Raw genomic sequence first — 27,191 nt, 5'->3', positions numbered from 1 at the left:
ATTCACAGACATCAGTATAGGGAAACCTTCCTTAGGTCTATCTTGTGGAGCATGAATGGGCTCAGAAACAAATTAAAAGGGCGAGTGATGTTGAAAAACCTGGCGCGTCATTCACCGGACCTGGTCCTGTAACTGGAAACACATCTGAAGGGCACCCTCTGCAACTAGGGCAGGCAAGCACAAAACGCTGATACATGCATGCGCATGCTACTCTACAGAGGCCAGAGGGGCTGGGATCCTGCTATGTATATCCACACTGTTCTAGATCACAAAAACATGGACAGACCCATTGGGGTGTTGGGTAGCGGTTGAGGCACTTGGCATTGGGAACACCTAATAGTGGCCTCCTGGTACCTCCTGCTAGGCCCCTCCCACCTCCCCATATATGCCGGCCGCTGCGCGGTGAGGTGAGCGACCCCTGACCCTCCTGGTAGGTCGCTCCCCCTCCACGCAGCTCCGACTGTGTGCCCCTGCTGCCGCTGCCACTGCCGTTGGGAAGTGTCCTCCGTCCTTTTTGCTTTCTGTGCCACTGTCTCCCCCTCTTGTGCCTCGTTTTCTGCTTTGTGCCACTCATTCCCCCCCCGCTTGTGCCCCATTTTGCCTTCTGTACCACTGTTTCCCCCTCTTTGTGCCTCGATTTCTGCTCTGTGCCACTCGTTTCCCCGCCTTGTGCCCCATTTTGCTTTCTGTACCACTGTTTCCCCGCCGCAGTGCCCCCTGCGGCCCCGCCCCTGCCCACTCACTGCTCCCGCCTCCCAGCTGCTCCTCCCTCCCACCTCCTCATATATGTCGGACGCTGCACAGCCGCGCGCGCCTAAGGCAAGCCCGTTTGCGCCCGTCCGCGCCTGGACCGCGCCCAGCTCCAGAACCCCTGGACCCTGCGAACGCCACGACACCAGACCACACCTGCTTCCAGGCCGCCCCAAAACGGACCTACGGACCCTTCTCCTGCCGCATCTGGAGCTTCACCTGCGACAGAGCCACCAAACCTCCAAGGACTGGACCCAACGACCTCCGATGCATACTCCTCAACACCCGCTCCACACGCAAACACACCGTTGAGCTCTGGGATCTGCTCAACACCTCCGCCCCAGCCGGGGCCTTCCTGACTGAGACCTGGTGGAATGACTCCTCGGCGCCCGACATCGCCATAGCCATCGCGGACGGCTACAAGATCACCCGCAGGGATCGCGCCAATGGAATCGGAGGAGGAATAGCCATCGTCCACAAGTCCACCCTCAAGGTCGCCACCCACGCAGACGACACTCTGAACACCGCCGAACACCTCCACTTCCGGATCCACACCGACCCCAACACCACCCTCAGAGGAACACTCATCTACAGACCCCCCGGGCTCAGTTCAGCGACTCCATCGCCGACCTCGCCAGCACCCACGCACTCACCTCCACGGACTACATCCTCCTCGGGGACCTGAACTTCCACCTCGAGAACAACAACAATGCCAACTCCGCCACCCTGATCGACAACCTTGCCAACCTTGGCCTCAGACAACTTGTCACCGCACCCACCCACGCCACCGGCCACACGCTGGACCCCGTCTTCTCCACAGGCACCCACGTCGCCTTCGAACACACCACCAAACTCCACTGGACAGACCACCGCTGCATCCATTTCACCTTCAAGAAACCAACCACGCACCACCGCAACAACAGCTGCCTCGCCGCTGCTGGAGCAAAGTCACCGAAGACCAGCTGATCACCACCCTCACCCACAACCCACCCGCCGACCCCACCAACCCAGACGCCGCAGCCTGCAACCTCAGACAGTGGATCGACGACTGCGCCAACACCCTCGCCCCGCTCAAGAAACCCTCTAACAGCCACGCCAGCAAGAGAGCCACCTGGTTCACCGATGAGCTCCAGACCTAAACACTCATGCCGGAAACTGGAGAAGATTGGCTCCACGAACGCACACCGGACAACTACGCAGCCCACAAGGACGCCACCCGCAGACATCACCACCTCATCAGATTAGCCAAGAGATCCTCCTTCAAAGACCGCTTGGATAACAACGCACACGACAGCAAGGAGCTCTTCAGCATCGCAAAGGAACTCTCCAACCCCAGCTCCAACGTCAACGACATCTCGCCCTCACAAGAACTGTGCGACTCACTAGCCATCTTCTTCCACCGCAAGATCGCTGACATCCACGACAGCTTCAACACCACGACCACCCCGACTACGCCAGACTCCACCTCCCCTGTGAACACTACCAGCACCAACCGCCTGACTTCCTGGTCCAACGTCAATGACGACGAGACACGCAAGGTCATGAACTCCATCCACTCAGGGTCTCCATCAGACCCGTGCCCACACCACGTATTCAACAAAGCAGATGCAGCCATCGCACCCCAACTACGGAAGGTCATCAACATCTCCTTCGAAACAGCGACATTCCCGGAAAGCTGGAAGCCCGCCGAAATCAAGGCCCTCCTCAAGAAGCCCAAGGCGGGCCCCAAGGACCTCAAGAACTTCCGGCCCATCTCCCTGCTCCCGTTCCCAGCAGAGGTCATCGAGAAAATCGTCAACATGCAATAGGCCCGCCACCTGGAAGGCAACAACATCTTGGACCCGTCCCAGTCCGGATTCAGATGAAACCACAGCACCAAGACAGCCCTCATCCCCGCCACAGACGACATCAGGCGCCAACTAGACAACGGCGAAACATCAGCCCTCATCCTCCTGGACCTGTCAGCCGCCTTCGACACGGTCTGCCATCGCACTCTGAAGACACGCGTCCTAGAAGCCGGAATCCAAGAGAAGGCCTTTGACTGGATCACGTCCTACCTCTCTGGCAGAACCCAGAGCGTCCACCTCCCACCCTTCCAATCCGAAGCCACCGACATCATCTGCGGCATCCGCAAGGGCTCATCTCTCTGCCCGACGCTGTTCAACGTCTACATGGCCCCCCTCTCACAAGTGGCCCACCATCACAACCTCAACATTATCTCCTACGCCGACGACACCCAGCTCATTCTCTCTCTCACCAAGGACCCACACATCGCCAAAACCAACCTCCACGAGGGAATGAAGGTCGTCACCGACTGGATGAGGAGCAGCCGTCTGAAGCTGAACTCGGACAAGACGGAGGTCCTCATCCTCGGACCCACCCCCTCAGCCTGGGATGACTCCTGGTGGCCGACCACACTGGGAACAGCACCAACACCCACTGACCATGCACGCAACCTAGTATTCATCCTCGACTCCTCCCTCTCCATGTCTAAGCAGGTCAACGCCGTCTCCTCCAACAGCACCCTCCGCATGCTCCGCAGGACCTACAAGTGGATCCCGACCGAAACAAGAAGAACGGTGACACAGGCCCTCGCCAGCACAAGACTGGACTACGGCAACGCACTCTACGCAGGAATCCCAGCCAAACACCTACGAAGACTACAACGCATCCAAAACGCCCGACTGATCGTCAACATCCCTCGCCGCAGCCACATCACCCCCCACCTGAGACCTACACTGGCTCCCCGTCGACAAGAGGATCACCTTCAAGCTCCTCACCCACGCACACAAAGCACTCCACAACGCCGGACCAGCCTACCTGAACAGCAAACTCAGCTTCTACACCCCCACCCGCCAGCTCCGCTCCACCAGCCTCGCCCTCGCCGCTGTCCCCTGCATCCAACGAACGACCTCCGGCGGCAGATCCTTCTCCTACCTCGCCGCCAAGACCTGGAACATCCTCCCTACCCACATACGGCATACCCAAGACCTACTCGCCTTCAGAAGACTCTTCGAGCAGTAGCAGCACCCCTCCCCATAGCGCCTTGAGACCCTTACGGGTAAGTAGCGTGCTTTACAAGTACTCTGATTGATTGATTGATACCTGATGGCCCTCTTAGAGCGTGTGACATTGGCCCCACATACCAGGCATGGGTGTGCCTTCTCTATCACAGGCCTCTGGCAAGGGTGTGGCTAATTGGCATGCTGTCAAATTAATTCAAGCTGGGCAGGAGCACCTTCCATAGCTGTCCACTCCCCACCATTAATCCATGAATCTACGTGTTGAGAAGAAGCTGCTGTTAAAGTGGATTTGCCAGGATGTGCCGGAGCACGGGGATGGAGATTGGGAGCACGTGATCTTCCTATGCACAGACTACTTCCTCCTATACCTTACAGACCTCGGCCACTCCCTTCCAAGGACTTTGAATATTCTATGGAATGTAAAACTTTTTTCTGGATTAAAAATTAACTGGGAAAGTCCATAGCATACCTGCTGTCTCACTGGACAGGACGAGCCGGATGGCCCGTCCCACTAATTTGGGATATCACTGGGTCACTTGGCTGTGGATCTACATGACCACAAACCTCAAACTATTCTATGAAAAGAACGCAGGATGAATTCTGCGGAACTTCCACTGAAACGTGGACCCTGATGACTGACAGACGGGCCCTGGTTCCCCACAGGTTCATGCAGTAGCTTTTCAGTACAGGAAGAGTGACGATCCTCCTGGAGCCGACTGCTTCTGTGGTTCCATCCTGGAGACACACAATATGGAAACTAGGCTGGGCAGGGAGACTGATGCTAGAGACACCATTGTGGGGCTGAAGTGCATTGATAGAGCTACGTGGGATGTTGGGACACCAGCAATGGGACAATATTGGTATCTCGAAAATGGGAGACCTGTGGGGAGACACGGGTGACTGGCGTTTGCAGACTAACAGAAGAAATATGACATGCCAGGGGGCAATATTTTCGCTGCATGAAGATCAAGTCTATCCTCACACGATAGATCACCCAGCCCCAAGACATGGAAAGATGTGAGCCCTTTGAAACACGCAATATCTCAGCTGTACTCCATGATCCTTACCAATAGTCAGGTTCTGCTATGAAAACTGCAAGACAAATGGGAGGAAGCCTTTTTCGGAGAAGTTGCCATTCAGGCGAGGTTCAGGGTGATACAAGTGAAACTGATGCACTGGGCATACTTCACACACATGAGGCTCAATGACATGAGAGCATCTAACATGTACCGTTGCCCAAGGGGATGTGGTCAACGGGGCATCCTGCTGCACACGTTCTGGGAGTGCCCCGGAGTAAGGGACTTCTGGACAGGGGTACAATTCTAAGAGGCTGTGGGAGACGCCCTGGAGCTTAGAACCTAGCCCATTGGCTAGGTTCTAGGGGAGAGGTGACACTAGACAGATGCACACTTCATTTTTACAGTGTGGCACTGGTGATCAGATGGCATGATGTGATTAGATCTTGGGGGGGGGGGGCATGCGGATTTCGACATTGAGGGATTAGCTATCTAACATGGACTGATGTAGATTGGCAGACAAAACAATATTCCAGGGGAGAGGCTGCCCCGGTATTTGGTGAAGATGTGAGACTGAGTGACAGAAATACAGGGGATGTGATGGAGGTGACCCTCCAAGTGCCACTGACTTGGGGGGAGGGGGGTAACTTGGCAGGGATGCCCTCTGAGGATCGAGACCTATGAAGCCCTGACAGAGGAACCTTTATATTCATGGACCTGAGTCTAATACGGTTTATACTAATAAAAGTCACCTGAAATATCCTATATACAGGTACACTGCAGCTGCCAGGGTTTGGTTTGAACATTTTCAATCTTTCGTGTTTGTGATAAATGGACAATAAAAAAAAATATATTTTTCTCTTGTTTGGGAGGATGTCAGGTTTAGCAAACAGTGGTCCACTTTCTGCTTCCCCTGAAGATGCCATCATGATTCCCAAATGGGAAGATGTCCCCCACGGACACCTTCCCCTTTATCAATCCAATATCGCCCCCTTTTAGGTGTTGATATCTGATCAATGGTTTGAGACTAAAGTTGTGGTTACAAACTATTGATACATTCCTCCCTGAGTCGCAGATAGATGGAGGATACCCAATTAATCTCCCTCCTATTTGCAATTAGGAAAGAGTTGCAAAACCCTTTTTACAAGTCAAAAACACTTCTCTCCCATAATTGGGCTGTTGTTAATAACGAAAAGGTATTTTGCTGTCACAAACTTTGTGATTTAGCTGATCAGCGGCTGCACAAGATTTAACTACCTTTTTAGGTCGAGCCTTGCGGCAGCGCGCATGTGCTGCTCTCTCTGTGAGACTGCTGTAGTAGAGTATGGGAGAGAAGGCGTACCCACTCCTCCCATATTTTTCATTGGCTTGTGTCATTGTCTTTGGTAAATGCTGCCTTCAGATTCGTTAATAGGCTTGTTAGTCCCTACTTAGTACGGCCATGTCTTCACTTGTACCCTCCCATGGCGACTGTCCTTTTACTTCAGTTGTTACCTGGGATCTATTATTTAGTCTGTAAGCACTATTTACTTTATTGAGTTTCTCTTACAGCAGGCCGGACATGCGCTGCTTCAGCTAAAACCGCTTGTGTTTTTTTAAGCAGCACAGCCGCCCCGTAACATGGACGCCTGCTTTCAGTCACTTTACCCCGGCATTATCTTGTGTCTGTTTCAACTCCCCAAGTAAAATGGATTTAGAAATGATTAGCGAATTAAGTCATGTGGATTCCAGGTAGCACATAATCCTGTGCTAATGGGCTGAAGCTGACAACAGCACATCTGTGTTACATGTCAACTAGGCTAAAGCCACCTGACAGGTTGTTTTCAAAAGCCTGTTTTATTAACAACACCACCACCAATACCACCATCAACACCACCACTACCACCAATACCACTACCACCAATACCACTACCACCACCACCAATACCACCACCATAACCACCACCAATACCCCCACCACCATCAACACCACCACCACCAATACCACTACCACCAATACCACCACCACCAATACCACCACCAATACCACCGCCAATACAAATACCACCACCACCAAAACCACCACTATTACCACCACCACCACTATTGCCACCACCAATAGTAATACCACCACCAATACCACCGCCACCAATACCACCACAACCAATACCACCACCAATCCAATACCACCAATACCACTGCCAATGCCAATACCACCACCAGTACCATCAATATCACTACGACCACTACCACCACCAATACCACTACCACCACTTTCACCACCAATACCACCACCATCAATACCACCACTTCCAGTACCACCAACACCACCACCAATGCCACCAATACAAATACCACCACCAATGCCACCACTAATACCACCACCACTTTCACCACCAATACCACCACCAATACCACCACCAGTAGCAATACCACCACCAATACCACCGCCACCAATACCACCACAACCAATACCACCAGCAATACCACCACCAATCCAATACCACCTACACCACTGCCAATACCAATACCACCACCAATATCACCACGACCACTACCACCACCAATACCACTACCACCACTTTCACCACAAGTACCACCACCACCATCAATACCACCACTTCCACCACCCCCTATACCACCACCAATACGGCCATCACCAATACCACCACCAATCCCACTACCACCACCAATACCACCAGTGGCAATACCACCACCAATAACACCAACACCACTGCCACCAAAACCACCACCACCACCAATCCAATACCACAACCACCACCACTACCACCATCACACCCACCACCAATATCACCAATACCACCACTACTACCAATACCACTACCACAAATACCACCAGTACTAATACAACCACCAATAACAATACCATCACCGATACCACTAATACCACCAACACCAACACCAATACCACCGCCACCAAAACCAATACCACCACCACCAAGAACACCACCCCCAATTCCAACAACACCACCACCAATACCACCATCTCAGCGCCTCTAACTCACTAGTGATAGCAGGTGCACTGTATGAGGCCGGAGCTGCAACCAAGACCATCCATCCATCCATCCTTCCCTCCCTGCCATAAAGCACAGCTCGCCCAGCACCAGGAGGTGAAGCCAGGGCCCTACCACAGCTGGAGTGTTTTTTATTAGTCAAATTAATCAGAAAGGAGAATGGACACTTGTAGCTTCATAACCATTGGTTGTGATTGAGCACCCTCATAAACGCTACTATGTTGATTGCGGTATATAACTGTTAGACGCCCATTATCAGCGTTATGGCATAGTCATCGGGTGTCCAATTTTGTGCCATATGCCAGCCTCATCCTGAGGCAACCTCTGGTCTGGGTAGCAGTGTCTAGAGAATAGAGGACACCCCCAGAGGGAAGGTGCAGGAAAAACAAGAAAATATCTACCTAAAAAACAATGCCTCTCCAAACAAAACTTTAATATAAAAGGAAAGGTAATGTTAAAAAAGAATTTTGATACTATGGTAAATCAAGTTACTAGATCACCTCATATCTTCAAAGGAACGGTCGACATGTTTCAGCTCTTTATGGCCCCACCGGGTCTATAGAGCATTCGTCAGGACATAACAGGTAAGAACTTACACCATTTGTGTAGCTTTCAAAGGGTGTGTGAATTTGCAAACACCTGGTTGAACTATTACTTGATTCCTACAGTAAAGGAGAAAGAAATAGAAAACACACATACAGAAATCCACATTTTAGAAAAAACTGTCCAATATAGCACTAAAACATATACTCTGATTTCAGAGGGATAAACAGTTACATGTGAATTACTTTTTGTAAATGTGGACAGAAAAAAAGTTGAACAACTGAGGAGGTATACTGGGTCTATTTGAAGGGAGCATTTTCAATAAACACAATTGTCTGGCGTTTCTTATTGTATTTAATTTGCAAGAGTAATGATTAACATTACGACAGTCCTCATCACCTTTGCTGGATAGGTGTATTAACCCTAGGAATTGGAATAGAATGGTAAGCATTCACAGGGTAATACCCTATATCGTACAACTCGATAGGAAATGAGTAATGTTCTGCTGTGTTTTTTTCTAGGCAAAACATATTGTGAGTAGCGTGCACATAACCATGGCCCATGTCTGATGCCTGAGAGTTATTTTTAACTATGGTATATGCAAAAAAGTGATACACATTTAATGTCATAGTAGATTGTAAAAGTCTCCGATGCTGTTCCATTGATCTAAAACGTGCCGTTAAAGGAAAACTATGAACACGCTCTTGGCGGTTCATATTACATTAAAGGAAAGAGTACCTTATTTTCGGAGGTTTGGTTCGTCTTCGGGGTACAGGGGATGTGTCTAAACCCGAGCTAGAAAGGGTAGAATAGGAAAAGGAAAAGGGGGAATCTTTTCAAAAATGGGTTCGGGCATAATATTATTATATTCGTTTTGTAGTTATCTGCCGCCATTCTTACCCGCGTTTGCGAGATACTCCTCTTCATGTGCTGGCTCTGCCCCCGGATATACGGAGGACACTGCCCCTTCCTGTCCTCTAACGGCACGTTTTAGATCAACAGCAGAACATTCCTCATTTCCTATCGAGTTGTACGATATAGGGTATTACCCTGTGAATGCTTACCATTCTATTCCAATTCCTAGGGTTAATACACCTATCCAGCAAAGGTAATGAGGACTGTCGTAATGTTAATCATTACTCTTGCAAATTAAATGCAATAAGAAACGCCAGACAATTGTGTTTATTGAAAATTCTCCCTTCAAATAGACCCAGTATACCTCCTCAGTTGTTCAACTTTTTTCTGTCCACATTTACAAAAAGTAATTCACATGTAACTGTTTATCCCTCTGAAATCAGAGTATATGTTTTAGTGCTATATTGGACAGTTTTTTCTAAAATGTGGATTTCTGTATGTGTGTTTTCTATTTCTTTCTCCTTTACTGTAGGAATCAAGTAATAGTTCAACCAGGTGTTTGCAAATTCGCACACCCTTTGAAAGCTACACAAATGGTGGAAGTTCTTACCTGTTATGTCCTGACGAATGCTCTATAGACCCGGTGGGGCCATAAAGAGCTGAAACATGTCGACCATTCCTTTGAAGATATGAGATGATCTAGTAACTTGATTTACCATAGTATCAAAATTCTTTTTTAACAACATTACCTTTCCTCTTATATTAAAGTTTCGTTTGGAGAGGCATTGTTTTTTAGGTAGATACTTTCTTGTTTTTTCCTGCACCTTCCCTCTGGGGGTGTCCTCGATTCTCTAGACACTGCTACCCAGACCAGAGGTTGCCTCAGGATGAGGCTGACATATAGCACAAAATTGGACACCTGATGACTATGCCATAACGCTGATAATGGGCGGCTAACAGTTATATACCGCAATCAACATAGTTGCGTTTATGAGGGTGCTCAATCACAACCAATGGTTATGAAGCTACAAGTGTCCATTCTCATTTCTGATTAATTTGACTATCACAATGGGGAACTGAATGGACCTCTTCTCCTCCTCCCAACTATTTGATTATCGTGTTTTTATTAGGCCAAAGATAGCAATGACATTATGCAATGCTACACTGCACACTCAAATTATGGATAGGGCCGCTCTTCCTCCTGAGCTGTGACAGTGTAATTTACAGGGCGAAAGGTGTTGGAGCGCTTTGTTAGTGTGTATTGCACTGATCATGTGTAACTCTCGCTTCACCCTTTGTGTCTGTGTCATTTCCAACACTTACACATCTTCACTGCACTATTTATCACTACTTTGAAGACTTCGCAGGCCAGTCTCTTCCTCTGATATTTACAATCTAACAAGTGGTCGAGAAAGACCTTTATTTCAATGCAATAGGTCTCGCATTTGCGAGAGTTTAAGGTATTTATATTGTAAATGACAATGCCTTTTATTGATGTTTTAAAACTCAAAACATAAATAAAAGGCATAGTCATTTACAATGCCAATAACTCAAACTCGTGTGAATGCGAGACCTGTTGCATTGCAAATGCTTGTTTCACTTGTTTATATTGGCCCATAGTCTTGTTTTAGATTACAGTATGTTGCCTTGTAAAAATAACTACATGTCCCTGGCTATTATTGTAGATATTGGGCTATATTTGCACATTGTAATGTTTTTTGTGATTTATATATTTTTTTCCTTCTCTTCTTTAGCTACTTATTCTAAGAAGCATGCCCGAGTGGCTTTTCGTGTGTGGTGCAAACATTTGGAATAATATTTTGCGTAAAGAGGCTTTATCCCGGATCGCCTCCTAGTGTGATGCAGTAGAGGACCTTTACTGAACTGTCTCCAGTGATTCCACCAGTTCTGTATTTTCAGGTATTTCATTGTATGTTTCTGGCCATTGAAAAAGCCCAGTCTTCGCATCCGGCCTCACACCGGAAGTGCAGCAGGAGCGGAGTGGAATGCGGAAAGGATCAGGTGTGAGGGTTTCAGAGTGGAATAGTCTTTGGGGTGCCCCGCGCCGAGCCAGATAATGTAACAACTCTCAACACCTAGGAAGAAAAAAACATAACCACAGCGTGCGACTGGGATTTCCATCCTTCAAAAATCTGCATGACAACAGCAGTTTAAGTAGAACCCTGGCCTTCGGCTATTGGACATATCTCAGTGACACTTATTAATTATTAGTTTCTGGAATCTGATCAAATGAATGCACAGGTGTTTTTTCTTCAACACAAAAAAAAGCCATGATTTGACAGGAACGTTGGTATTACGGCAAATGAACGTTGGTTCAAATTTCATGAGAAAACGTTCCTCCATATTAAAAAAATTATCTGTTTTCCTGGACGTGAGGTTTGCTTAAAATGTACGGAGTGACTCTTCACTACACTTCCTAAGTTGAAAACAGATTGATTGTAGCCATAACATATATGCAAACAGAATTACTATTGCTTTAGGCTGTGACGATAATTTTAACAACAAACAATACATAACTGTCAGTTTTTAGGTCTCGCCTGATCCAGCGCATTCGCTGGCTCAGGCGAGACATTTAGTAAGCAGGTTTTCAAAATGCTACCCACAGGCTGCCGGCCACCAGCTTGCTGTTACCTGCCCAAGTGCGCAACTGCACAGCTGCCTCTGTAATGGCTCATTAAGCACGGGTGAATCCCTCCCCTACCCCCTCCCTTCTCCTCGTCAGCTCTTCATTTTCGTTTGTTTCGTGCCACGCGGCCGTGTCACTTTCACGGCCGCGCATCCATTGCTCGGTTTATATAATACCCTCCCCTACCCCCATCCCCTCCCTTCTCCCACTACCTCCTCGTCAGCTCTTCATTTTTGTGCAGCGCGGGCGTGTCACTTTCACGGCCGCGCGGCCTTTGCTTGTTTCATATGACTTCTGTTTTGTTGCTCCCGCAAATCAATAACCGGAGTGATGTGATCTGTTCAGAAGCAGTGTCTGTTCCCGCGGAGGCCGCCTTTGGCTCCGTAATGTGAGTAATTATGTGAGAAGCCGCCCTTGAGTGGACATATTGTAACCAGGAATGTACTTGTTAGTGGATATCGCTTGCATAAAGGCTCTCTATAAATAATTGACATGAATATTGTTTGTTTTAGCCCTTTTTTCCGCTTTGCTCGAGGATGGAGACTGGCTTTTTGTGCTTAATGCTAGAGGACGGCTAGTAACGGAGCCGGCTCGAGCATTAACACAGAAGAACCGGGCCGCTATCTGTTTAGCACTTTAAGAATGGTGGGTTTTCTGACCCTTTAAAACAGGAGCCCTGGCTCACAAGGCTGGGCACTGAAAGCTTCTGGGAGAGTTGAAGAAGCGGTCTGGGCAGTGCTTTAATTGGGCCTTTACGGAGTACCGCCACTCTTCTATTTTAAGAGGGAGAGTACCAGCACTTCTGAAGAGAAATGCAATACTTTTAATTGGAGAGTACTGCACTACCGGCACTTCTCAGAAACAAGCCTGCACTTATATTTTTCCATTTCAAGTACTGGAGGCGGGCTATAGAAGTCTCTGCACTTATAGCAGGGAGTGTAAGAGCGGAATTAATTACATTTACTGGTCTAATGGGGTCTTTCTTCGGAAGGGGCAGCTGCCATAGTGTACCACTCAAGACAGCTTTAGGGATGGGGTAAAAATGAGCAGGCGCTCAACTTCTACCTGCCTAAAAGTGTTTCTGCTGTGACCCCCATGACCTGGCATAGCCCACGTGGCTTCCGTAGGACGCACACAATTCTTTAGCTGATATGTGCTCTGCTGCTATGGAATAGAGCCAGGGTTCAGGGCTTGAGGCGTTGCTAAAAAGAACACATTATTCAGCAACTGTATTGTTGGCCTTAAACGAAAAATAAATGCAAGTTAACGTATTCGGCGGGAAGGTTCAATAGGTCAATGCACTCACTGCTTACATCTGTGTGTGTGTTCCAGACAGGGCTGGTTATTGCATTTTAGTTTTTTGTCGAAAGCAGTAACCAGGTTGGCTCGAGTCGCATATGTACTGACTCTGAGGCAGAGCCTTGTTGTCACACCCTCCTTTTGGATAGTTGTCTTGACCCTGCACGGGAATGGCATGATGATAGCACTAGGGTGACACTGGGTGTCGCTTACACTGCACTATGGTGACACATTGGGGGGATGGACTTCACGGTGGTGACAGCAGTTGGGTACATTGCATGGCGGTGACACTGCATAGTGGTAACAGACCAGGGATAGCACAGCATGCTGGTTACACTGCGCGGTAGTGACAACATAGTGGACAACATTGCACCAGAGTGATATTGTACATGGGGGATGACTCTGGCACTTCACGGTGTGACACAGCACGCCGTGGGGACCGGAAGGTTTCTCCAGGATTTCCAAGTTACGTTTACAGAGCTGCCCATGTTTTCCTACCAAAAAGCCCCTGAGACTGAAACTCACGGCAGATCCTCACTGTACGGCAGGCCCATGCTGTGCTTCGGCCACATGCATTGACTTCGAGCACGCAACGTGTATGTTAATTCCTTTTCCCACTGTTAAAGATGTGCCAGAATGATATCCTTGTACGAACTAAGTAGATGAAAAAAAGTTAAAAGGGGAAAGGTGCCATCGCTGCGAGGTAGAGTGCACATCAGGGGGTGGTAGGGCCTGCATCAGCAGAAGAGCATGCTCATATATGTCGAAATTGCAAGCCTCCCCCTGCCCCTTCCTAGTCCAGGGCATTGGTAGCTTGCTCTGGATATGCCCTGCAGCAAAACAGGAGGAGCACTTTTACACCCACAACCAAGAGATCCTCTGGTGGCGGGGATGGACTGCAGAGAGACCGGTGCAAGCACTCTTGTGTATTGCTTGAGAGAGGCCATTTAGCGACAGGGGCAGAGCCTAGGTGGGCTGCACCGGGCCTGCACTCTATCCGAAAGCCCCCCTGGCGGCATAAATTAGAAGTGACTCACAGCGCACATGCAGCAAGAACTGCTAATCAAGTGTGAAACCGAGGAAGGGGCGGACAGGGAGATACAAGCCTTCTTGTCAGTGTGCCTGCTTTCCAAAAAAGAAATGTAAATATGTGCGCCAACTGGTAAATCTTCAGATATAAATGGTACCTGGGCAGGAAGCCAGAATTTTGGCTTGGATTGATGGAATCACTTGAAGCTTCCTGAGATATGTTTAATCTTTTTCAGACATATTTTAAGGGAGCTACCAGCTACGATGAAAGTGTATGCTTTTAAAGACGGTTACCAAAATAATTACTTCCTGAAGAGACCCATTTATTCTTTTTGAGGAGTATTGTAGGGGAGCACCCAGTTAGGCTGTGCAAAGTGTGTGCTTTTAAAAGACTATGGCATTTAAAACAAGCATTGGCATAGCCAATAGGTCTCACTTTTGGGACCTTATAAGTATTTAGTTTTGCAGCACAATATCCTTGGTGCAACAACATCAGCTGTTGCATGGCTAAACCTTGTACCTTATAAATGTTTAGCCATGTAACAGTTGATGTTGTTGCACCAAGGATATTGTGCTGCATAACTAAAAACTTACAAGGTCCCAAAAGCGAGACCTATTGGCTATGCCAATGCTTGTTGATTGCAGTGGCCTCTTCTGCTTTGACAGAATGTTAGTGGGCGAAGGCTCTGTTATACACGTCCAGCTTCATCGTTGTATTATCGACTTTAGGGCTGAAAAATACGCCCTCAGGCACCACAATATTGGTAACATAACCACCTAGCATCTTGGAGTTAGGAAGCAATCTAGTCCTGATATATTGTCGCAGTCATGGTCGAGATTTCCAAGTCTTTACTGTGATTTTCTTTTCTTCCAAAAAATGTCAGATGTAGCTGCTACTAAAAGTTAGATTAAATCACAGTTTAGCAGACCATCAAAAGTATTCGATGGCCTGGAACGTAGCAGCTGAGCATCAAAAGTATTCGATAACCTGGACCATAGCAGCTGAGCAGCAAGATTATTTGGATCAGCTCAAGAATCAGAACTGGCGGTGGAGGGCAACCGACCATGACATTTGTCCTATGAGAAAGCTTTCCTATTTTCTGCTTGCCAAGGGATGTGTAGGTTTTTATATGCTCCCCTTGTAGTGTGGAAGCTCTCCCCTTTGTTAAGTGCTCCTCTAGATTGGTTCTGATTAATGCCGCAATATTGAAAAAAAAAATCTAGTATTTTTCTTTTTTTATAAAATTCATGTTTTTCGTCACCAACAAACTACAGAAGAAGCATTGGAAAAGCCAATAGGACTCTTCCTTTTTTACAAATTAATTTGTATTCCTTGAAACGCTGCAGGAAGCCCACTGTCAGTTAGGCAGCAATACCGGCATAGAGGATATTTTAAGAGGCATGATGGTGAGAAACACTGACTCTTATCATGATGGTTAAATTTCAGAAAAGCCTGGTACACAGAAAAAAATGGGTGTAGTGTTAACGTGTTGGGCAAATGATGCTCAAGATAATGTTACTGGATGAAATGAGAAATACGGCAAAGGATAAGAGGGTCTGGAATGGAAGCTGCAGATTGTCCAGCGCAAAAGTGGGCGCAGCAGTCCGTTCCAACCTTACTTAGGCTGAGCAGGGATGTAGTGATGGAGTTTTTAGAAACGGATCAAATGAAGGGGGTAAGAACCGGACTATAGTTGGAAAATGAGGTGAGAATGGCAGGGACCAGGGCAAGATCAAAAGCGTTTTCTAAAGGAGGACCACATGACTTGAGAACCCAATGACACTTCACTACATACCCGGCACAAGTGCAACATCTGCTTGTAGAATGGCTCTAAAAGGTTTGGTGACTGAGTCCAGTGCTAGAGTTCAGCATCTCAAGCAGGTACGTGTTTCATTAGTAAGGTGTTTTGCAAGATCAAAGTAGTAAGGCCATCAATACCTCTCCTACACCACCTTCCAAAAATCACACATGGACCTTTGTCAGACTGAAATGTATGGACATTGAATAATGCTGTCACAACATTTACAGACATCTGATTAAATACAGAGGTAGTAGAATGCAGAAATCGTGTTCAATGAAACTTGCTTGAGGTCAGAGCAGGCAGATCTACAGTTATGACTGGCCCAACAGCATAGAGACACATACATATATATCAGAGAGATTCAAACAGCTTTTGGTGTGTTAAGATGTTAAAATAAATGTTGATGACGTAGTGCCGTATTCAGAATTTGGCTTTTCGGATACCCCAGTCACAAACATGATGGGTGTCCCATCCACCGTATTTTTAACGCTTTATAGCTTACAACACTTGTAATACCGCGGACTTGTAATACCACGGACATGCCCTTTGCATTTTTGTATCTCTAGAACATATATGTCTGTGTCCTATTGTAAGATGTGGCATGCACCAATTTCTGTAAACTAACGTCAGACAGACTGAGCCTAAGGTGGGCCACCAAATCTGTGTCATAACCAGACATGTGTTGAGGGTGCCTGGCAAGCATTTGGAACTGTAATGGACAAAAGTGCTAATGGGCAGTCAGGTGCAGTGACAGAGGATTCTGTAATAAGAAAGTACCAATGATAGAGTAGTAAGGGATATAGTGAGACTTGCACTTATTTTTCATTTAGGGTGCGCTCTTTTATAAGCAGTCAACTGAAGGGAAAGACCAATAAAATAGTTATGGAAAATGTTGGTCTTTTTAACCACGCTATTGATTCCGGCCCCCACGCTCACTGACCCCGCCCCAATTGCACTCCGGATTACAGCCTCCATACCTTTTTAATGCACTTAGATTACTGCTTTTGGATCATTTTTGTATTCACCCACTTAACAATATGCACAACCATAGAAAAGTCATTGAAGAATCACTTTATTTAATTAAAAAAACCAGATCTGTTGCCTTTGCCAATCCATTTTACATCATCAATGGATTTCTGGTATTATTCGCATGTTACCTCAAGGCACCCTTGGTATTCGATAGCAACTTGAACTATTTCGCCGTTCTTCCAGGTTCCAAAAAACATCATTGAGGATTCAAAAGATTACAGTCCACCCAGCGTTTACTTCCTTGCATACAAGTTAGCTAGCGTACATTGGTTCTCAAGGTGTGACAATAATGGAAAATGTTTGAACCGCAGTTATAAATGCGAGGAAATTAATGGAATAGTTTTAATGTTGATGTGGAAATGTTTGTAGTGGGAGTTAAGCAGGAGCTAAGGACCATATTTATTAGAAAGTAGGAATGACCAATGGTAGGACTGGAAATGAAAAAATCAATTTGAAAATACCTTTTACCAGTCTTATGTATTTCTTTCCACCCTGTCAGCTCTGGGCTTCAGACCGAATCAGATAAGCTGTTTGTCTGCAAATCCACGCCTCATCCTGTTACTGGTCCTACTCTCCTGATAACTCTTGAGTTTGACCACTCCACTTTCACATTACTATCTATTTATAGGGTTGTATAGAATTCAGATTGTAGTGCTAGGAAGGTAACTTATTTTATTTCTTAACCTGTGTCTTTATAATAGACCATATTCAGTATGTAATTTGCCAAACCAAGTCATGGCCCTTACTTAAATATTTGGTGTAAATGTATTGTTTGGATAGGAACACAATGGTCTTTATAGATAAGTACATATATTGTAGACTTTTAATCTGCTGAATAATGTAACTGTAAAATCAAGGCTGCCCTATTTGTGCTGATTTGAAGGCCTACGTTTTCAACTCTCTATTCTTAGTCCAACAATCACTGGGGATTCCCAAGAGCAGTTTGTTTTTCCTTATATTGTGAGCCTAAAACTAAGACAAATAATGTGCAATGTATTATGTTTGCCCACACTGAGCTAACACGTGTGCAGGTTTCGTATTGTAAAATTACCGTAATTTGTAAAGCTGTGTATCTTTTATTGATTTCACTAAAACATTGGTTATACTGATGCAGTTTAGTAGAGTAAATTATTTCCGTTGAAGAATTGGAGAGCTTGATTACACTTTCTGAACAATGTACAACTGGTCTTTTAGAATGTAAGTCAGGTGATCAGACAAGTGTTGCAAATGCATTTCTCAGCGTTTGCCAGTGCCACAAAATGTACAACTTTGGTGGTGTAAATCAAGTTCCCTGTGCTCATGTGGGGATGCCAAGAGCTTCTTCAAAATATACGTCAGTATATTCAGCATCTCCTGATTTGCTTAAGTGCAAATCTTTGGCCTTTGTAAATGCAAGATTCTCTTAGGCATCTTTGAGTTTGTTCCAGAGGAAATCTTTGTTTAAATGGGCGGATTGTTATCCTATTTGTTAATATTTGCACAAATAAACCTTTTATTGAACATAATCATCAGTGGTCTTCTGACAGCATTTATCACTTTGTCCTTATTCTTATTGCCAACGAAAGTGATCACAAGAAGGTTTCCTCATGTTCCATCGGTGTTTCTTTGAAGGATGACGACTCCTTTTCAGTTGCATTTTTTGGAATTTTAGCCAACTTATCCTGTTTTTGATAATACACAAATCCAACTCTTTTTTGACAATATGATGATTTCCCTTTGATCACTTAATATTTACTAAAGCCTTGTTTTTAGCTGGACGTTATACATGTTGTTAATAAAAGTCTGTATAAAATAGTTGTCCTTATTTCAGCTTTTCACTGAGAATAAGAATGCAGTACAATAAGTTTCCAACCATCATTGTATTGGATACCTGAGAAAACTAAAAAAATTAGGCATTGAAGTTTACTTTGTGTTGCAGCTGTATTTGAGAATGTTAAAATTCAATGCTATTTTGCAGTACAGTTATCTGCAGCTGTTAAATATTACAAAACATCCACCTAGTAGGGCCATCTGCTCTTGTTATTGAAGACATCAAATTCTAGAATAATGTCACTTTCTTCTCATGACCTGTTTATCAGCAACCAATTGCCTCACATACGCACACCACAATGCGTTTTGCTGTAGCCTAGTTTCCTCCACTAGAAAAGCAGTATTGTAACACAAAGCTGTAGTTTGAGAGGCATTTTTTTACAGCACGTAAGTTCCAGCACTGTCCATATTTAGTTTGATTCGAAGAAGAAAAAGAAAAATTCTCTATTGTGTAGTTAATTAAAACCATTACAATATTCCAAAGCATAAAATATATTACCTTCACGTGCTATTATAAAATAGATATAAACAATTAATACCACATTTTGAAATTTGATTTCAATTTACAAAATATATGCCTTTTTAATGAAGAAAAAACAGCAGGAATTGCTGAATTATGGTTATAGCCTATATTATTCTTTCGTTAAATTCTCGAAATAGGTTAAAAATGTAATTAATTGACAGATTAATTGTGGGTCCTTTGAGTCCAGGATTTTTAGTATTGCCGATCTACAGGTACGGATACCTCTCATTAAACTTCCTCCTGAGCAAATCCCGGCGGTAGCACCCTAACACCGGGCAGATGCATATCAAATGTATAAAGTCCTGTATTGATGCTCCGCATAGGTTACAATCTTTTGGGCCGTGGGTCCTCCAAATCAGTTGATCAGTATTGGACGGCAATTTCCCCATACGCAGCTCCAAATACTTGGTTTTCAGATGAGGCGGGAAAGTTAGGCCCAGGTATGCAGCTAGCTCAGACCTCATATAAGATTGTAAGACCATCCATGCTGCGCACGTCGACTTAAAATTGCTTTGCCTTCGATTAGTGAATGCGATTGTGGCGCTTTTTTCATAATCAACTGGAGTGATGTCCAAGGTAGTTTCCGTTGGCAGCATCTTGGTTATTTTCAATGAAGCATTTAGGTACTTTGCGTAATGTGATTATGGATCATTTTGCAGGTCTTCCCAGAGTGCCGAGTTGATTTCTAGGTCACAATTAAGCCATATTTTGTACCAAAATTTGATTGTCTCATACCTTTTATGGAGTGGTTGTCATTGTATTGTATTCTTTAGTGCTTAATACCCTGTGTGGAGTGCCAAAGCTGTTACCTGGGTGGCACACTACACCGTCTAGCGTCTGTGGTTTGAAAGATGTTGTCTTTGTTTTGATCCTATGTGAGAAGTGTTTCCAAGTTGTGTGTGGTGACCTCCCGAGGTGTTATTGTTTTCTGGAGGCAGTGCTTAGCAGTGTAATGGAGGAAGAAGACTGAGAAATAGGTGCTCTGGTTTATAATTTTTGGTAAACTGCTAGCTTTGTTTAGCTTCACACGACATTTTATGTTATTCCTCATTGACACAGTCAACTAATGTGGTTATTGCAGAGGGTTATCGACTGAGATTTTTGTTTAGGTTTATGGTTCTGAGCAGGCATTTGTTGGAAGAAGAGATGGTTGGATGGACTGTGAGGATGGACATCGTTGCAATCATTTCTTATATGACTGTCATTATGAGGTATCTAAAAGCATTAATAGTATGTAGTTTATTCTTGTAGTGGCTTGCAACCAGATTGGACCACCTAGCACGATTCCCCTATGAAAATGCAAAACGCAGGTCCTAATCTTTACATTTGCATACTTGGTCATCTGTAGTGTTTTATACACATAGCACCCCTCTTTGAATTTCTGTTGACTATGTACATTTTTAGGACACTGTGGCTTTTTAACAAATTTGCTTACTCTTCATAACTTTGAAATAGCTTACTTTTAAATGTTTATTTTGCACTAGTATTTCTGTCTGTAGCTTTTTGAAATCCGTTTCGTGACTTGCTTAGAGAATATGCAAAAAGAACAGTTGATGGACAGAATGCAAAACAATGTCGTACATTCACCCCAGTACAGAGATCTGGGCCTAAATTCATCATTTTTTTGCTCGCCATTCCAGTTTGGACCCAGCCATATGCAAATCAGTATTGACCCTGAGCCCATTGAGAACAATCCAGCCCGAACTGTCAGACCAGGTCCACCCTGGACTGGAAACAAGCAGCATAGGACCGGTTTCGGGCTTTCAGCCCTCATCAGCCAGGATACCTTGACTCGCTTATTCATTTTAAAAACACTGCACTTCTTCTTTGGTCGGATCATGAATTGGTTTCATTTCACTTTTGTTTTAGACTCAGTTTTCCTTAGTCTTGGTCTTTTCTCTTTGACAATGCTTTTTCGAGACTACCCGGTACAGACCCCGAAGCCAACTCTACTGTAGTTAACAAATCGATAACCGTGTTTCTTGACTCTATCATCCCCTTGAAATCTGTTACATTTAGGTGCCCCTTTCCTTAGTCTCCCTAGAATACTGAGGCACCTAGAGTAGCCAAGCTGTGTGCAAGAAATTAGAAAAGCAATGGAGTAATAACTTTAATTAATTAAGTTGCATGGCCTATGAAAAACAGCTGCAACCGTATAAAAATCTGATTAAAGAAGATGGGGCCATCTGCTTTAGGAATCGCATTCTAAATTCTAAGAACCCTATTAGGGAGGTGTTCACTCCTTACAGAAGTATGGCCTCTCTATCTTCCCAAGCCTTTCACATTAAGCCTTCCCACACATTCTGTACCTTATCTGACTTTTTCCACAACAAGAAAGTCAATCTTGCAAACACTTTTGTCCATCTAAGTATGAGTCTGGAGATGTCCCTATATAATACTTCTCATATGGGCACGGACACGCTCTCCTCGTCTTCATTTAAGCCTACCACCATTGAAAAGGTTGCTGCGAAATTGTCCTCAATTAATTCTGCTCCTCCCTTTGATCCCTGCTCCATGCATCAATTGAAGAAAGCTATTAACATCTTTACTCCTACACTGACCACCTGCAATTCCTCGCTCCTTTCCCGAAAGGTAGCGGTAGCTAAAAAGCAGCCTTCATTACATCTGCTTCCAATTGTAATTGCCTGATGCTAATATTTTTGATGGATACTTATGCTGCCTTATCACAGATCTTCCAATACTTTTACCAACAAACCCTGATAGTGGAAGAATGAACCTTCATGACTGACAGGCAAAATAAAATTGAAATAGACCCTCATTGTGCATGTCAAGGCCACAAAATTAATTAAAAACAAAGTAGGTGTTATTCGTACTCATGATTTGTTAAATATTTTCATAAAAACATAACTGTTGTTTCCTGGGTTGCTCATAAAGTATTGTATGGTACAAAACAAATCAAAAGAAATTCCAAATAGATTCACTCTGCCTGAAGTCATTCAGCAGCTTCTCTATTTTACTTCTGTGATCAAAACCATGGGATGTAGAAGCACTCTCAACATGCGAACAGAAGATAATTTTTCACAACAGGAATGGAGTTAAAATGTATTTAATGTAAAATAGAAACTATATGGGCTAAACATTTAGAGGATTTTATCATCACCATTACATTGATTACAGGTAGGGAGAAGTCTTTTTTCTAAACCACCTGAATAGTGGATATTCATGATAACCAGAAAACCGTATAAACCATGTTCTTTATTTGTAAGTTATGGTTTGGAGAGGAGACCACTTATATAATTTCAGAGAAACAAGCGTTGGCCGGCTGTGGTCATCAGTCGTCATTTTTCAAGATTATGTTTTCAAATTCATGTTAAGGCCTCCCTACGCAACGAAAGTAACACATTTTTTATTATGAAAACCCAGAGGCATTCGGGCATCCACAGCTTCAGAAGAACCTGGAGGCAAAGACAGGAAAAAATATCTTATGAATGATGATTAAAACATATTGCATATCTCTTGCATATCTGTTCATGCCACTGTAAATTTGCTCACAAAGTTGCCATCATTGAAGCTTTACATTGTAAATCTCATGAAAGAGGGGCAATAATACAGTTCAGACAAGAAAAGTAAACACAATATAACAAGTGCAATTAAATGAAAAGCAATTCAAATGGCCATCTTGAATACTTGTCATTGCATTGAGCACACATTAAGGTTTATCGAATCAAATAAACCTCCTCTTGTAGATACCTTTGTACATGGTTTTCTCCAGCAATGTTCTGGGGAGTCTACTTGCATCATTCAAATAAAAAAAAATATATATATATATATATATATATCTCCTACTGGCGATTTGCAGTAGGTAGCTCTAGTTAGGACCTAGTTTCCATAGACAAAGCATTTTTTATTTTGCGGATAACTTTGGTGCCGTTTTATGAATCTTCACTAACTTTTCAAAACTAGCACGCCTGTCAATACAGCTGCTGTCTGGGACGTTTTGGGGTGATTTGTCAAATGGGGGCCGAGAAAAAGGGGGTTTTCCAAAACACATTTGTCCCCATGCAATTTCCTATAGGGGTTTCAGACACAATTACAGCCCAAACCGCTGAACTGAATTGCACCAAATATGACAGAAAGCTCAATCTTGGTCAGGAAATATCTCTTTTTGTATTTTGACATAAATCTGTTAAGTAGTTTTTGAATTATTGAAAAAAAGATGTATGTATATCTAGAGATGCAGATCCACCACAATGGATCAGTGGATCCACATGCCACCAGCAGGGTCGTGAATGACTGTCCGTAACCTAAGAGGAAAGTTGCGGACGCCATTTGGTATATTGGGACTTCTTCCCGAAGGAAATATAATGCAGAAAAATAGGATGTAGGGGTTAGGGTAGAGGTGCCCTGACCCCATGGGAGTGATGGAGGGGTCTTTGAGGGACTACTCAAGGGCAAGAAATGTCCCCCAAGTCTTTTTTTTGTGTGCGTGAGGATAAACGGATCCACAACTATGCTCAGCTCAACCCCAGTGTGAACCTGCAACGGATCTGTGAATCTAGTGCTCATTTAAAAAAAATGTACACACACTCTTACTCCCCTACACTACCACTCATACACCCACTCAGACCCACAAAACCACTCACAGACCCATACACCCCCTTGCACACACATACAAACACTTAATTATGTAGTCACAGACCCACACATCCACTCTAACAGCAACTCTCAAATCCACCCACAAACCCACACAGCTTCTCACACACCCACTCACAGACCCATACAGACACTCACAGACCCACTCACCCATACAACTACTGACACACCCATGCACAGACCCGCAGAACCACTCACAGAGCCACTCATACACTCTCACACACGAAAACAACTACTCACACACCCATTCACACACTGAAACACTCACACAAACATTGACACACACTCACTGGATGATGTCATCAGTGATGTCATTTGAGATGTCCTCAATAATGTCATTGACCATTGCATAAGTGATGTAATAGGTGAGGTCATAAGCAGTGCATTGCTGGGGAATAAGTCATAGTTAACCCAGGTAACTATAACTGCTGATTTCTATGGTTTTGCGAGTGTAAAATCTGAGCCTAACTAGAAGCATCCTTATAAACGTTGTTTTTTAATGAATTTCTAAGTGTTTTAAAAAAATTCTATTTCCTAACTACAACATTCCTGTAACCTTTGGTTTTTTGTAGTGAATTTATAAGGTTTTTTAATTCTATCTTCTATCTATAACGTCCCTGGAACCATTGTTTTTTGTGTGATTTATGTGTATCAATCAAACCTATACTCATTAGGGCTAGAGTGAAACATAAATTATGCAAGAAAGAAGCCCGAGAACTCTGAGCAGTTCCCAAGTTTAGGTGGAGAGCAGTTTCTGTATAAAGAGGCTAGCCTCGGGAGAGACGTTGGCCGTTTCTGGAATATAATAAGAACCAAGAATAGACCTGGCCACGACATAATAACTTGTAACATAGCAGGACAAATATGGTTTGATCATTTCTCTAAATTGTATTCTTGTCCGCAGGGTGGTCTAAACGAGTCTTTCCCCTACAGCCTCCTGCAAATCTCGGGCGATACAAATAGCTTCCCTTTTATAGATATGGAAGTTGAAAACGCTATTAAGTGTATCGTGCCACAGAAAGCAGCAGGCCCAGACTGTATTCCCGGTGACCTCCTTCGCTCCGACTCTCACAAATGGGCAAAGATTATTTCTGGATTATTAAATGCTATTGACAATGGGGCTCCTAATCCCGAGTCTTGGAAGGGGGCAGAGGTCATCCCGATCTTCAAAAAGGGAGACAGGGGCGACCCTGCCAATTATCGTCCCATAAGCCTTATTGATTCCACCCAGAGTTGTTGGGAAGGGGATTCTCGAGAGAATACTGCATTGGGCAGAAGAAAATAAAATTCTCTCTGATTATCAAGCAGGTTTTAGATCTGGAACTGGGACAATAGAGCAAGCCTTCAGATTGCTACTCATTTACTGGAAAGCGGCACATATAGGGAAAGGCAGTCTTTACTTGGCATTCATCGATTTAAAGACTGCCTTTGACCTGGTGCCTCGTGAACGTCTATGGGGAGTATTGGCTGATATGGGGATTCTATTAAACATTCTGTCATTGTTAGTGAGGCTTCACAATGGCAATTTTGCTCAAATAAGGTGGGGTCCTCAGGATCAGATGACCAGCAGAATCCCGGTGAACAGGGGTGTCCGCCAGGGATGCGTTCTTGCCCCAACTCTGTTTTCACTCTATGTGAACGGCGTGGTGGAGCATTTGCTAAAAAGTCCATCCGATGCACCATCCCTGGCGGGTGAGCGTATTCCAACTCTCCTGTTCGCCGACGATACCTCCTTATCTCTAAGTCCCCGGTTGGTCTCCAGAATCTCCTTGATAGCTTTCAGTCTTTCTGTACCTTGAGAGGGCTTGTGATAAATACAGATAAAACCAAGTATTTAGTGCTGAATACGCCAAAAAAACTTGGTAGACCCCCAGTTGCGAATTCTGTATCATTAGAAGGGGTTATGGTATTCGATTATCTTGGAATACGTATTTCGGACTCGATGAAGTGGAACCCTCATATCCAGAAAATGCTTTTAGGTCATAAAAGGGTAGTGGGGGCCATTCTTAAGGAACAGCGCTCTTCCTCAACCAGACCTATTGGCCCAGTAATTGATATCTATAAGGCTAGAGGTGTAAGTTCGGCCTTATACGGAGCCGAACTTTGGGGTTCAAGCAATATGGAGCCACTGTCTAAATCTGAAAATAGATTTCTAAAAGATTTAATGGCACTCCCACAGAGCACTCCTATGATCCCCTTGCTACTGGATTTGGGTTGTAATTCAATAAATGACCTGGCTAAACTCCGACCGCTTCTACTTTGGGCTCGGTTATGGCGAGTCCCGGAGCTAGCAAAGTATGCTGAAGGTCTGTCAGAAGTGATGTCCATGTTGGGATGGCAAAAAATCAAGTGGCTCAAAGATGTTAAATCCCTTTTATGTGATCTGGGCCTTCGTGAGGCATGGGAGAACAAATCAGCTCCACCGAAAGCAATATTAAAGAAACTTTATTGGAGCTGGGTATCTAATAAGCGTAACTCTGATCCCAAATTAGGAAGAATAACTAGCGATTTTTTGAGGATCAAGGACGCACCAGTTAGTGAGCCTTATCTTGATATCATCCAAAAGTCTTCTGACAGAGCGTTGTATTTTAAATTTAGGACAGGTACATTGCCAATACGGAATTGACCGCACTTTGGAAAGTTTCCTTCCAAACATGTCTTTCTTGCCCTAATTGCGACTCAAGGGTAGAGTCAATGGCAGATATTTTATTTGCATGTCCGGCATACAAAGCAATTAGGAATCATTGGCTTAAGCCATTATGCAGAGAATTGGGTACAATAGATCACTCTGTAGCGCTGCGCATTCTACAATCTGATACCCGATTGTTGTATGTATGCGGACTGGCAAAGTTTCTGAGATGGGCGTGGTCCATCGGATGTAAAAGGCTGAGAGAAATTGTTTAATCTAAGATTGTATTTGTTTGTGCAAATAGTTTTTATCTCCATGCAATGTGATTGATTTGTTGTACAAATGTGTATTTTTTAAAGAAAAAACTTCAAAAAGTTGCTATTGGGACGCCAATATTGATGAAATGAGCTGTCACCCTAAAGTACTGATTTTATGTACATGCTTTTAAGATATGTTTTTATCGAAATAAAGCCTTTTTCATACTCATACTCATACTGTATAGAGCACACTACAATACCAGCGGCACACTGAGTCTGCACACTTCAAATGTCTGTTTCTCTACCAGCGTTTTTAAGCATAGGACTAGCACACCCTCATCCATGCCGCGCT

The 27,191-nt window shown here is 44.5% G+C and overlaps 2 protein-coding genes across 2 annotated transcripts in view; one reads left to right on the top strand and one right to left on the bottom strand.

The window, feature by feature from the left end:
* The window catches only part of LOC144797816 (inactive hydroxysteroid dehydrogenase-like protein 1), a 78,532-nt gene extending 67,043 nt beyond the window's left edge, over window positions 1-11,489 (top strand). Inside the window, exon 5 of the mRNA XM_078668614.1 lies at window positions 10,956-11,489. Coding sequence (XP_078524740.1) covers window positions 10,956-11,057 — 102 coding nt within the window. The 3' untranslated portion in view covers window positions 11,058-11,489. The remainder of the gene's footprint in view (window positions 1-10,955) is intronic.
* A 10,567-nt stretch (window positions 11,490-22,056) lies between these two features.
* LOC144799831 (inactive hydroxysteroid dehydrogenase-like protein 1) overlaps window positions 22,057-27,191 on the bottom strand; it is a 525,849-nt gene continuing 520,714 nt past the window's right edge. Inside the window, exon 5 of the mRNA XM_078671407.1 lies at window positions 22,057-22,755. Within this exon, the coding sequence (XP_078527533.1) occupies window positions 22,666-22,755 (90 nt within the window). The 3' untranslated portion in view covers window positions 22,057-22,665. The remainder of the gene's footprint in view (window positions 22,756-27,191) is intronic.

Source organism: Lissotriton helveticus, chromosome 12 (assembly GCF_964261635.1).
Source record: "Lissotriton helveticus chromosome 12, aLisHel1.1, whole genome shotgun sequence".
NCBI lineage: Eukaryota > Metazoa > Chordata > Amphibia > Caudata > Salamandridae > Lissotriton > Lissotriton helveticus.
Note: the sequence above shows the minus strand (reverse complement) of the source record. Positions and strands in the feature narration are given on the sequence as shown.